This window comes from Neopsephotus bourkii, unplaced genomic scaffold (genome assembly GCF_033783945.1).
Source record: "Neopsephotus bourkii isolate Nb327-2 ecotype Australia unplaced genomic scaffold, CSIRO-AGI_Nbou_v1 NB_1031, whole genome shotgun sequence".
NCBI lineage: Eukaryota > Metazoa > Chordata > Aves > Psittaciformes > Psittacidae > Neopsephotus > Neopsephotus bourkii.
The window spans coordinates 254609-268546 of NW_026901520.1; the positions used below are offsets into that span (position 1 = coordinate 254609).

General features: G+C 48.2%; 1 protein-coding gene across 1 annotated transcript in view; it reads right to left on the reverse strand.

Annotated features, from left to right (window-relative positions):
• SIL1 (SIL1 nucleotide exchange factor) overlaps positions 1-13938 on the reverse strand; it is a 76934-nt gene that overhangs the window by 31655 nt on the left and 31341 nt on the right. Inside the window, 3 exon segments of the mRNA XM_061360571.1 lie at positions 3867-3988; positions 9054-9245; positions 12455-12551. Of these exon segments, the coding sequence (XP_061216555.1) occupies positions 3867-3988; positions 9054-9245; positions 12455-12551 (411 nt within the window).

Sequence of the window (13938 nt, forward strand, 5' to 3'; positions counted from 1 at the left end):
GTCTCCAGCTACCCAGTCTGAACAGCACATGGGGTTTTTAAAGGACTGGGCAAGCAACAGACCCACCACAAATCCACTGGCCACCACAAGTCTCTCAACGCAGCAATACAAATGACTTTCCTCCTGTATCCCCACTGTAGCCATGCTGAAATCTCACCTTGTGCATTGCCTGTCCTCTCCTCATGGAATACAAACTGCTTCACTTTGCCCTGAAGATCCCAGGGCTCAGCTTCTCTCCATCCTCACCTCTAATTCACCCCTAAGCATAAAGGGAGCATTTAGGACAAAGCTTCAAGAACGCATTCGACATAAATTATTCTTCCCTCCTAAACTGATTACAAAAATCCTTTTATTACAAAATATTGAAATGCTCAAATTATTGGTGTGGAAAAACATTTCCTGGAGGTAAAGTTTTTCCAAACTGAGGTTTTAATCACAAGCATAATCCTTTCTGGCTAACATATCCTGTCTTGTGAAACATGGAGAGAGAGATTGCGCAGAGGCCTGGCTGGGCTACGAACAAAGGAAGATGCTGCCTGTAAATAGCTTAGAGGACATCAGAAGACACTTCTCTCATCAGCAATCTTTTTTAGCTTAATATAGCTCCTCTTTGCATAAAACATTGACATTTTTGCAATATTTGGACCCAATGGTGCGAATGCTGACTGTCATCCAAAGATACTGGAGTGTACCTTCAAAAATATGCAGGAACATTTTACAGACAGTAGTTTCACTTGCCTCCAAAATGCTCTATCTTAATATTTTATACTTATATATATTTAAATGTTAGTACCACCAGATAAATGCTAACATGCTTTTATGCTAATGCAATCACTGAAAATCCAGATAATGTTGTGTATTGGCACATACTGTTAGTGAATTATGGATACCTAAATGTACAATCCCACATGCCTAGCAATTATTTTTGTTAGTGCATTTAACTTTTATTTGCAATCAGAGCAGTTGAGGATTGTTCAAATGAAGTTTACTTTCGTAAACTGCTGAATGGAAAACATTTTGTTAAAGGTTTAAAACCAGTAAGGCTGTGGATGAGGTTTGTGGAGCTGCAATAAGGGCACTGCTCACAACACTCTACCAGATGGAACAATGTTTGATTTGGTCACAGACTCAGCGATTAAACCCCAAACACCTAAAATGAAGGACACATAAGAGAAACGAGAGCTGAAACACTGATTTCTCCCCTACCAGGTCACCCTCTTAACGTAGCAGAGGCTCACAGACAGAGGAAGATGAATGTCTGGAGGACAGTATCAGTGCAGGCAGCACGCTGGTCGCTAGACCCCAGGACCCTGAGGACCAAACTAGGCTGTGCTAAGGCTGCTTTTCAAGTCCAATTTAAACCAAATGAATAGGAGTGATATGAGGAGGGAGAAATCTTCAGCTGCCCCTGCTGTGCCTTCTCTTTCTGTTTCTCCTCCTATTACCTTTGCTGATCCAACATTTTGGCCAGGCACCCAGCCTGTTGGCTCAAGATGCTGATCCACTTGAAAACCCATTTATCCCAAACCAGTCTTCAGCACTGCCAGACCTCTGGGCCACATCCCAGCCCGACCGCGTGCAGGCAAGACTGTGTGTGATGCAGCTGCCTGCTCCATCCCTTACCTGCTTCACTGCCTGATCACAGGTCAGGACAATGCAAATCTGGAGAAGACCTGGATATTTTTAAGAGTTGGAAAGTTCTGGATGTGCCCCAAGCACGTCCCAGGGTCTGGTGGCTTTCTGCTGCCTAGACTCCCTCTGCCAGATCCAGCTATGCCAAGAGTTAATGACCTCCCAGACTGCATTGAGGAGCTGCTATGATCATGCCCTGATTTCCTCTGGGAAGCTTTGCCTGGCTTGAAACCACCAGCCTGAGCCAACCTGGCTGAAGTGACCTGGGAGGTGGCCACAGACCCATTTGGTGAGCAGCAGACCATCACCTGGCTCAGCATTCAATGCAGGACCTGACATCAGCCTCAAGCACACAAGTATGGATCAGGTCATGCCCGTACCGCCCAGTGAACTGCGGCGTCTCTAGGCATTTACTGGTGAGTCCCACAACCAAACTGAGGCCCCAGGGAACAACCAGGAGTGAAGGAAATAAGCAACAACCCCTCAAAAAAGCACAAGGCAAGAGAAGATGCTTAGTGTGAAGTACCTGGAATGCCCCAAGCAGTTTAAAAGGAGCACAGAGTAAGCAGAGAAATGTACAAACAAACAAATTAAGCATAGAGCACAAAACAGACAAGTTGGCATGGAGGTGTCTGATGAGAAAGCTCAAATACAGCAAGGAAAAAGCAATCCCAAAACGCAGACATAATACTCTTCACATTCTGGAGCTGAGCTCTCAGACAACCCATCACCCAAACCACCCCAAATTACCATCTGTCAGAATGTCCTTTAAGACAAGCAGTCTAAAAGTTTCCAAAGCACTATTTTAATATTGTATTTTGTATACAATTAGATTATTTCTGAGATTATTCAAGAGATTATTTCTGTCCAAAGAAGGGTGCTTGCAATTAAGTGAGGGATGCTATACAAAAGCATTAGTTTCATAGGCACTGCTACACGCTCATATCATAAGCCCATAAGTTTCTTCAGTCTTGACCACGCCACGTTAGCTAATTAAGAAGCAATTTCATAGCCCCTGTCATTTTGCAAGTTACCTGCAAATGTTTCCAGACCCTCTGCGTGCTCTTCTCTTTAATGAAACATATAATTAAGAACCTAGATGCTATTAAAAGAACTTTAAGAAACAATGACATTATTTCAAACATTAAGATATGCCAGAATATGAAGAGCAGGTTTGTGTTCTGATGTCAAAGAGTGCATCTTGTGATCAGGCAAGCTCTGTTTCAGACTATAAACTGGATCCTTTCCTGGTATAAATCTGGGTACCTGCTGCTGTCCATAAGGCCATATTCCTTCACATGTGCTGAGGAGCAACTGCATTGCATAGAAGATTGCAAAAGAAATGTAGATTTGTAGACTATATATTAAACTAAGGGATAAATAATGTATAATGGTGGAGAGGTGACTATTTTTAGGCACAGAAATAGGCAGATAATAACAGCCCTGACTTTCAATGATCACCTCTGCACTTCTGACCCTCAAGTTTGGGTCCATCCAACACATTTCTAAAGCCTCTGTGCCGGTCCATGTGCAACACACATCCACCCCCACAAAACCCCCAAACCCATAAAACTGGAAGATCACCAATAAAACCCATCTTGCTCACACAGTTCTGCTTGCAGCACTGCATGCTGTGCCCTAGCATGAGGCAGACTGGGCTGCTTTGGGCAACAGCCACCTTCCAGTGAACCACAAATGTCCTTCAGATCTGCCGACCCCACCATGTCTAATGGACACCCCTTTGGGGTCTGAGGTATGTGTCCCCGGGGATAAAACCCCCCTCCAAAGACCACAGGAGTTGCTCTATTTCTGAAATCAGCATCTTGCTATCCAAAAGCAGCTCAGGAGAAAGGAACAGGAGGAGAAAGGTGCTCCCTGGGGTGCTCACACCAGCACCATCCTCCAGATCCTCCCCCAGAGTGGGCTGCCAAGGGGAGAGAAGGGAAGGCAGGATTATTCCTCTCAAACTCCATAAAAACAAGAAGCCCAGGGAAATCAAGAAACAACCACACCTTCCACATCCAATTGCTTCTGGCTAAGCCTAACAAGCAGGATGAGGACTCACTGAGGAGGAGACCAGGGTAAGCGGTGCTGCAAGAGAAGGGTTAGGCAGGTGAGAAGACAGTGTGGGGGTTGCAGGGTGAGAGAAGCCATCAGCTCCTGCTGTTAGGAATGACTCCAGAGATGGGAGATGCACAGGGACCGTGGGTGTCACGAGGGGTACCGGAGCTCACCTGGACAGCGCGGCGCCCAGGACAAAGGCAGCGTGCTCCTTCAGCGTGGGCTCGGTGCTGTTCAGCCCATGGATCACCAGCTGGAGTCCACCCATGGAGAGGAAGTCCTTAGCATTGTCCACCTGATGGGGAGAGAGCAGGTCCCCATGAGCAGGAAACCCCCAGCCAGACTCCACACAGCAAGCCCTGGAGAGCGCCTTGCTCCAGGAAGCAAAGCAGCTCTTCCCTCCTGGGCTAACCAGGGCTCAGTCTGAAAATGCAGTTACAAAGAGGGAACGACTATGGCTTGAATTCCATACAGCAGTGCCTGTGAGCAGGGGTGTCAGGGTTGCAGAAGCACAGTCTACTGACAGGTGGCTGTTACCACACACTGAACACTCATGTGCTTTGACTAGCCATCAAAACCATGCTCGACACACACTGCAGTATCCAGGTGATGTCAAAACTGTGGTCAATAATATGATGTTAGAAACCCCACCAGTTCTGTGCTCGCTCTGCTCTCAGCAGGCCTTTGCTGGGAACCCAGGGAACTGCTTGTTTTGCAAATGCAATTAATTAATTGATGCTCTAATTGCAGCACCAGGAGCTGGGGCTGTTGAAGAGCCTGCCAGCAGCCACAGCACACAGGCAGCATCACCTCTGCTGGCAGCAGAGTATGGGTGGCTCCGGGCTTTGCTCATGAGGACCATCAACAATGAAAAGCCAGTGCCTGCTTAAAGGGGCCAGCAAGGGTGTTCCCCCTGGGACAGCTAAAGCAGACAATATTGGACTCAGTGCCAGTAGGGACAAGTTTAAATGCTAGTGGGGATTCCTCAGTCTCTGACTTGAACCAGACGTGGGGCTAACGAGGCACAAATCACAGCGGCCATCTGTTCTTGGAGAGGAGATTAAGAAGAGTTCCAAAGGGCTTGCAAACAAGATCCAGAGAAACAGCACAAAATGCTTCAAGTACAGAATTCAGTCCAAAGTCGAATCGATGCATGTAGGTTTTCAAGGATTTTTTTCTTCCTTTTTTTTTCAGTTTAAAAAGGAATCTGATGAACACTCAGAATAGTGTGTGCAAAATAAATGGTTTTAGGATTTCAACATTTCTACTCCCTGGAAGATGGGGAGACAACAGCAGATGGTCTAGAGATGGCACAGAGATGCTGCAGGGGCTGGAGCAGCTCTGCTCTGGAGCCAGGCTGAGAGAGCTGGGCTGGGTCAGCCTGGAGAAGAGAAGGCTCCTGAAGGGGAGACCTTAGAGCAGCTCCAGTGCCTAAAGGGGCTACAGGAAACCCAAAGAGGGGCTTGGGACAAGGGCCTGTAGGGACAGGCCAAGGGGAATGGCTTGAACCTGCCCGAGGGGAGACTGAGCTGAGCTCTTAGGCAGAAGCTCTTCCCTGTGAGGGTGCTGAGGCGCTGGCACAGGGTGCCCAGAGAAGCTGTGGCTGCCCCATCCCTGGCAGTGTTCAAGGCCAGGTTGGACACAGGGGCTTGGAGCAAGCTGCTCCAGTGGAAGGGGTCCCTGCCTGTGGCAGCGGTTGGAGCTGGGTGAGCTTTAAGATCCCTTCCAACACAAACCAGTCTGGGATTCTGTGATTTTATGTTAGCAGATAGAAATAGAACATAAAATCAAGTTATCAGCTGGACACACTGACCTTCCCTGCTGTGGTGGGACAGCACAAACACCACAGGGTGTGCAGCTATGTCAGGCTCAGGCATCATGCTCCAGCCTGAACATTCTCGGTCAACAATGACTTCATGCTTAGTGTTATATTTATCTCAACCGTGTACCTTCACCAAAATTGGCCATAAGTCAGCTATTTTAGGCACCCAAGAGAATGAGGAAGCTATTTAGTTCTATGTCCTATGGGTATGTCTTTACCAAAGCAGAACCTGGGGAGCTACAGCTCATCTCTTCTCCACAACAGGACAATACCCGCCACTTGCTGTCCCTCTGCAGAGCTGGCGACAGAAAGCTGATCTCCACAGGTCTGCTGGGGCTGATTCAGGATTTGCAGCAGCTTTTGTATCCTTTCAGATCCTCTTCTTTTAATTGTCCCTATAATATGGACCTGCAGACCTCTTGCTTTTCTGCAGGCCCATCTTTATCTACAAAGAAATCTATGCAGCAACCCAATTTCAGCTGCCAATGGGTCCTTTTATTACTCAGCCTCTGTAAAAGCTCCAAGGCTGTTTCAATGCTGGAATTGGACATTGACTTCTGCTCAAGAGCAAACGCACTGACAAGCAGAAGTTTGCATCCAGCATCAGCATTGGTAAAACCAACCCTTGCTATAACCTCATAGCAGCAGCATCCTTCAGGTCAGCCCCAGCATCATCAAGGCACTTCAGCCACAGAATAGAAATTGTGCTGTAAAGTTTATCTTGAAGACGTATTTATTTTTCTTAACTGGAGTCTGCTGTGAGAGCTCCTTCCCTCACTCACCATTCCAAACCCAAGGAAACCCCAAACTCAAAGAGCTGAAGTTATTAACCTCTCCAGGAGGCAGGGGATGCTGTGAGGCAGCAGCTCCTGCCTCGCTTCAGTCCACTGAAATCAGCACAGAAGAAAGCCAAAGATCAAAAGAGCTCCTGAGTATAGTACACAGGCAAAATGGGAGAGGAGAAGGGTGGGAGAAGAAGGAATATGACAGCAGTTATGCGGGCAGCAGCTTTGAATCAGAAGAGAAAGAAAACTGGGAGGGAAGGCAGGAGAGAAGATGTTAGGAAATGAGAGCAAGGAAAGAAGCATGTCAACCGTATGCGATGGAGAGGAAATTAGCAGTGAGAAATGGTGTAGCATGTCAGAGGAGGGGAGAGGGGAAGATAAGGAGAGTAAACAATTGAGAGAAAGAGCCTGCAACGCCTAAGAATGGGTCTTGGCTCTACACGGCTGTGCAAGCACCGTGAATTCTGTTTATAAATGAGTTATGCTCTGGCCTCTTCACATTTGCATTTGTTTTTTATGTGTTATGGATAACCGTGCAAGCCAAACCTTCCTGCTCCTTCTCCAAGATGGTCTCCCAAACACGCCGACTTGAATCCTGACTGGTAAGAAGCAAACCAGAGCTGGCAACCAAAAGCTGAGCAAACACAGAGCCCCTGGGCTGCCTCCTCACGAGCAGGAGAGATCATCTCTTCATCGGCCACAGCTTCCCCTCTGCTCCCTCGCAGCGAGCTCGGAGGCACACACTGCTCTATGTCCCAGTGCTCCAGGATGTTCATCACCACACCACAGAGCAGAGAGCACCCTTTGCCTGCAATCCCTACAGGGCATGGCATTTTCCACTTGACAGGGCATCTTGTGCCCTGGAGACAGCAGAAGGGCAGCTGAGAGCTGAGCGATCATCAGTAGCTGTGGCACATTACCATTCAGATGGAGGTGGGGGACAAGGGAGCAGCAGAGCTGTCACTGGTCCCACAGGGCCACCCTCACCTGTGAGGATCCCATCCTTCAGCAGCAGGGATGTGCTCACTGCAGAGGACTCTGACAAGTCCAGCCCTTCCAGGGTTATGCGGCACAAGGGTATTTGGCTGCTATTCAGTAATTACATTAAGCCAGTGCTGCTAAAGTCAGTACCAAGCAGAGATAATGCTCTGGATGCATTCAACTGGCTGGAAGACGAAAGAGGAGGAAAAGCCATGCTGGCTTAGAGACAAGTCATATTTCTTATCAGCTTCCTGCCTGATGAGAAGGTGCTGCCCAGCCATCTGCCCCGACAGTGCGGGCACAGAGCAACGCTGTGATCGATGCACAAAGGGGTCCTCTGTGCTCCTGCCAGCCTCCCTGCCATTCCCCCTTTCTGACCCCTCTGATGCTGGATGTGGTTCCCTTTGATGCTCCAGTCCCTGCTCCTCTTGCCTTTCTGACATTGTCCCATCCCACGCTGCAAGCAGGCAGGATTTTATGCTGGAATAGTCCAGACTGGCACACTGGAATCCAAAGCATTCCATGGAGTTTGGGGGTTGCTTTTTAGCATGCTGGCCTGATGCTCTGGCATCCTTAACCAGACAGAATTAGCCCTGAGTATAAATACGAAGCTCTTTGGGTGCCCATTGTTCACACTTATTCTCTGAGTCAGACAGATGCCATCAGTGAAACAAAAGCATCAAGAATAAACAGCAAGGAAGCCTCTGCATGTGTATGACAGATTCAGTGTGGAAACTCAAGACAAAGAGCTCTGGAAAAAAACAGCTCTATTAGCTGGTGCATGGACTCCCTCTCTCAGCAGCACATTCCTTCAGCTACCTTCCCCCAAAATACCATAACTGTGTTTTAAGAAGTGAAAGGTCTTGCACTAGCATCTCCAAAGAGTTGCTCCATTCACCCTGATGATAAAGTCACTGAAAGTGATGCTGGAAGCTTTCTCTGTCTGCTCCAGACTCTCCCAGTCACTGGGGAGGGAGAAGCCTTTCCCAAGGAGTCCTTTCCCACAGGGTAGAACAGAGCCTCCATGCTCAGACACCCACCCAAGCACTGCGCATGCAGCTGCAGCCAACGAGAGGTAGAGATGTGCAAGCTGAAAGCAGAGCAAGAGAGATCAGAGGGAGAGGGCATAAACCTGAGGAAGTGAGGGTTCAGGAAATACATTCAACCTCACACAGAGCCTATTAGCACAGGTCGGCTGATGCTCAGCAACTCGCCATTCACCTGAGCCTTCAGTGACTGGCACCACCAGCCCAGCTGTGAGAGAGGCTCTACATGCCACTTCCTACTCACACCAAGACAAAACACAGCTTTTTGAGTGGTTGTCATCTTCCCTGGTACAAAGACATTTTCTGTGAGCTGATGGATGGGCGCTTACCTGCAGCCACAGACTCCTTCTGTGGAAGGAGTGAGAAGATAATTCTTTTCTTAGCAGCCACCACTCTACTTATTCCAAAAAATGGCAGATAAACCCCCATTTTGTAACATTAAACGTATAAAAGAAGGAAAAGAGAGGGCAAGAAAATCAGTCTAAGAACAGACAACAAATCAAGCAACACTCACCCCTAGGAAACTGCTCGCTACCAGCACAAGCAGTGATTTATTTCAACTCAGGTATAAAATAAGCCTGCAGTAGCCCTCTGCTGCCTGTTATTGTCCCAGGATTATGATAATTAAGCAATTTGTATTACCTGATACTGATAAGAAAAATAAAACCACATTTATGACACTGTATCCCCTGGATTTTACATGGTAGTTACTAATGCGTTTGCTACCTGGTGAACATAATATTCAAGATCATAAAGCGCCGCTACTTTTTCATCCAGCGTCGAGGCAGAGCTGTTGAATTTGCTGATTAATTTCACCATAATTTCATAATCTGTCTCCATCTTCACGTTCAGCTTTTCAAACTCCTCCTTCAGCTGCTCGATGGGCCGGAACTTCTTCCTCACCTCTTCTTCATGGGCCTTGAAAGCAAAAGGAGGAAACCAGATCTGAAGGGAGCTGACAAAGAGAGACAAGAAACATGTAGAAAGAAACCCCAGCCCCATATTTATGAAGGGAACCTGGTTGTCCATGCAAACAGGATTTACTGCTGAGCATCAGAGGTGCAGGGCAGTGCTGGAGGGTCCTTCTGAGAAGCCAAGGAGCCTAGTTATCTGTAAAATACCCACTCTGGTACCAGCAAGCACTTTCCAGGCCTGCACCGAGGGCTTTGTACACCAGTTTTGGGCCTTCCAAAACAACGTCAAGGCCAGAGGCATGCATCACTGCTGTTCTCCATTTGCCTGCAAGTCAGTGTTCTCAAGACCTGACTGCAAAAAGCCCTCAGCAACTTCCCTGATCTCCCAACTCTGCCTGGAGCTGCAGATGGGGCTGGAGACCTCCTGAGGTCCCATGCAGCCTGAACTGCCCTGTGACTCCACGCCAGTAACATCAAGTTCTCCTTGGACATGTACAAATACGCATTCATCATCCCAAGCTCTTCATAGAACCGCAGCCTGGTTTGGGTTGGAAGGGATCTTAAAGCTCATCCAGTCCCAACCCCTGCCACAGGCAGGGACCCCTTCCACTGGAGCAGCTTGCTCCAAGCCCCTGTGTCCAACCTGGCCTTGAACACTGCCAGGGATGGGGCAGCCACAGCTTCTCTGGGCAATGCTTAACATGATTCAGGATGGCTTCATCCCTAAGGGAATCGTGTGGACTCACCATCAGGGACAGCATCTGTCAGAAAGAGAAATGGGAGGACCAGCTGTAAGATGGGGGCAGCTGAAATGCCACGCCACGAGGCTTGGCCAGCAGATAAGCTTGTCCTGCAGCGTGGCTCATGTCCCTCACACAGACAGCACCCCAAGGGCTGCAATGAACAGAGAACTGTGGAAAGGCACATGGTGAGAAGGAAAAGGCTGTCAGAGATCTAAGAGAGCCCCAGAGCTGGCAGGAACTGAGAAGATGGACAGCTGAGGGACCTGGGGGGGGGTTAGCCTGGAGAAGGCTCAGGGGGGACTTGATCGCTCCCTACAACTGCCTGACAGGAGGATGGAGCAAGGAGGGGCTGGGCTCTGCTCCCAAGGAACAAGGGATGGGACAAGAGAAAACAGCCTCAAGCTGCACCAGGGCAGGTTTAGATGGAGCTGAGGAACAATTCCTGCCCCAGAGGGTGCTCAGGCATTGGAACAGGCTGCCCAGGGCAGGGCTGCAGGCACCGTCCCTGCAAGTGCTCACAAACTGTGTAGATGAACAGCTGGACTCGATCTTAAAGGTCTGTTCCAACCTAAATGATTCTATGATTCTGATTCTCCAGCACCAGCACTGGTGGCACTGGGACAGGCGGGGCCAGTGCCTGCTGCTGCAGGGGACAGAGAAAGCACTGAGTTCACACAAGATGGGCTCCCCAAGAGCAGGAGAAAGTAAGAAAGCCGCTTTTGAAAGGGATTGTGTCACAAGCATTAGAATATGTTTTCACATAGGAGTGACCCCAACTCAAGGGTTTGCACATGCGGTGCTCCCCCTGCAAGCACTGCCCTGGGTGTGAACAGCAGCCAAAGGTGGAGCCACTGCAGAAAAAATCCCTGCGTGATGGAAGTGACAGCATGGTCAGCCTAACTGCAGCCCTATAATCAGCACTAATGACTGCTGGCCTCATTATTGTAGGTACCATGGAGCTGCATAGACCACCATCCCCACCGCAGCCCCACAGACCTGCTTTTGCAAGAGTGGTGATGGGAGCACGCTTGGGGTAACTCAGTTTACTCTGACACAGTTACTTTGAGGATGAACTTGCTCCCTGCAGGAGTGATTTTATATGGAGTACTTTAGGTGCATTAGGGGTAGCTGGTTTGAGCCCCGTTGCTGGGACAATAGCTGTCCTCTAACAGGGCTTGTTAAAAAGTGGCTTATTTTCACATAAAAGAGGATCACTAATTTTTGCATTTAAATGACACTCATTTCAAGGCCTGCCATTACTGATGCTGGCTGCTGCATAAGTAAACTTGCAGAAAATGAAATAATGCCCTGGTGCCAGATGGGGGAAAAAGACTTCTTGTAACTCCAAGCCTTGACTCATATGCAGTTCTCCTTCGACTGAGCCAGCAGCAAGGCAGCAGGAGGAGGACCCAGGGCCTAAGGAAATACTGCTGAGGGAAGAGGGGAGAAAGGCTGTCATCCTGATGAGTCTCATCCCCCAGGTATCATGCCAGTGGCTAGGGACCAGCTCCAAGCCTGGTGAGGGCTGGAAGCAGTGCTTTTATTCTATTTTACGTTGGGTTGTGGACTATTTGTAACTAAATAGGAAACTCGGAGCTTATACAAGGTAATGTCAGCCTATGCTTCACCATGGTCATTTGGGTTTTACTACCAGGGTATGCAACTGAGACCTAAACCAAGGATATCAGTGAGCAGCAAAGTAACTTCCTTCACAAACACTTCCATGCTGCAGTCCAGTCCACACTGGGGGTCTGCAGATGTTCCTGTGAACCAAGTGGCAGTTGAATAAATAAATCAAATCAAAGGACAAACATATATCCGAACAATACAAAGGAAATCAGCCCCTGGCTTCACACAAGTGCATGCAAGGGACTTGGTTTTTCATTATTCATTCAAGTCTAATCACATTGGTATCAGGAAACTGTGGGAAGCAGCATCACACTGGAGAGCTTCTTGACCATACCAGCTTTGGTTCACAGGAAAGACCCCATAGCTTCAATTGAGCATTGGTACAGCAAGAATCCTAGAGCTCAGCTCTCAGCCTGTTTCTGGACTCCCTCCAACAGCTCCACATCCCTCCTGTCAGTAAACTGCTGATCCCAGCCCATTCCACCACTGCAGCCCCTCTCCCCCCCAGCAGCCCATGGGATGATTATTACTGAGAATCACCCTCAACTGTAAGAGTACACTGAAGTACTTGGTAGCAGCTTGCAGCACAAGGCCTTGAAGTTCATAGTTAATAAAATGCAACTGGACACAAATTTTCCATTCTCACAAAATCCAGGATTAGGACAAAAAGGGGTGAGTTTCCCAGGCAAATATATCACCAGCAGGCTAGCAAAGGCATTTTGGGTCCATAACCACAGAAAGATGTGTCTGCACAGTACTTTCCCAAGCAGTTACTTTAGTCGTCCTATTTCTAGAGACATGTAATACAAGGTGTTCACATCCTTGTGTGATCTCTCCTTACCTTTCGTTCTGCCTTCTCACTTTCCTTCATTTTAGCCAGTGCCTTTTTGAGCTCCTGAGATGTGAATGAAGTTGAGTCAATATCCACCTTGCCCAGCCTTGCAGAGGAAACAAAAACAGAACATGTTATGAGTGAACACTTGCATGTGTAATGTTTTCATTGTGATGTACTGGCAATGGAAAGTGTCAGGAGAAAAGGAACTAAGAGTGATGAATTTCCAAGCATCTCGCTTAAAACACAAAAAAAACCCCTCCACACTCAAGAAGAGATGAGTCTCAGTGCTATATTTTGTGTGTGATTTGCAGACACCTCACCCCGACAGTCAAAAAAGTCTCCATAATCTGCACACTGACCCAAAATCTCAGGACCTAACACAATAAAAATAGGTGATTATGAAGACAGCCTCCTGTGAAGACAGGTTGAGAGAGCTGGGCTGGTTCAGCCTGGAGAAGAGAAGGCTCCTGAAGGGGAGACCTTAGAGCAGCTCCAGTGCCTAAAGGGGCTACAGGAACCTGGAGAGGGGCTTGGGACAAGGGCCTGTAGGGACAGGCCAAGGGGAATGGCTTGAACCTGCCAGAGCGGAAACTGAGCTGAGCTCTTAGGCAGAAGCTCTTCCCTGTGAGGGTGCTGAGGCGCTGGCACAGGGTGCCCAGAGAAGCTGTGGCTGCCCCATCCCTGGCAGTGTTCAAGGTCAGGTTGGACACAGGGGCTTGGAGCAAGCTGCTCCAGTGGAAGGGGTCCCTGCCCATGGCAGGGGAGTGGAGCTTGTTGAGCTCTAAGGTCCCTTCAACCCAAACCAGGCTGGGATTCTCATATTAATTTGTGGCTCTGAATTTAATGTTGCAATACAGAAGAGCAGGAAATGTTTCACAGGAAAAACAAAGAACCACCACTGCCACTAAATCACTACTAAGGACTTTTAAGTTTTAACAAAGAGATTTACAGTAGAATTTCTAATGATCACCATATACAAAGTTAAGGCAAGCGTAAATCCGAGCAGAAATCACACAGAAGTGCTAAGACTCATGTTGCATTGCTCTTTATGCTTCTCTCATTGGTTCAGAGAGTGTTTATCTGAGCCACAAACACTCCTAGACAGAGAAAAGGAAAGCCGACTGTTGAAGCATCATGAAGCTGAAGAGCTTCTCCATGCTGTGAAAAGGAGGAACTGGGGGAGCAAGGGAAGCAGAGGTAAATCCCCCACACTTGAGGAAACAGTGTTCCCCCCATAAACCTGTCTTTGGTAGGAGGGTGCCAAAAGGAATGTCAGCACCAGTGAGACTTTGACAACAAATCTAAAGATGTAGGTACAGGAAGGTTATGTGAGATCCAAGGAGAGCACCAGCAGGCACTGATGTGTAAATGATCACTGGAGCCCACTGACTGCACCGAGCTAACACCATGGTACTGGCTCAGGTCAAAGCAAACAAAGCCCCTCACAAGTGCTCTGACAGTTCAGGCTCAGAAAGTTTAAGCTCAAGTAT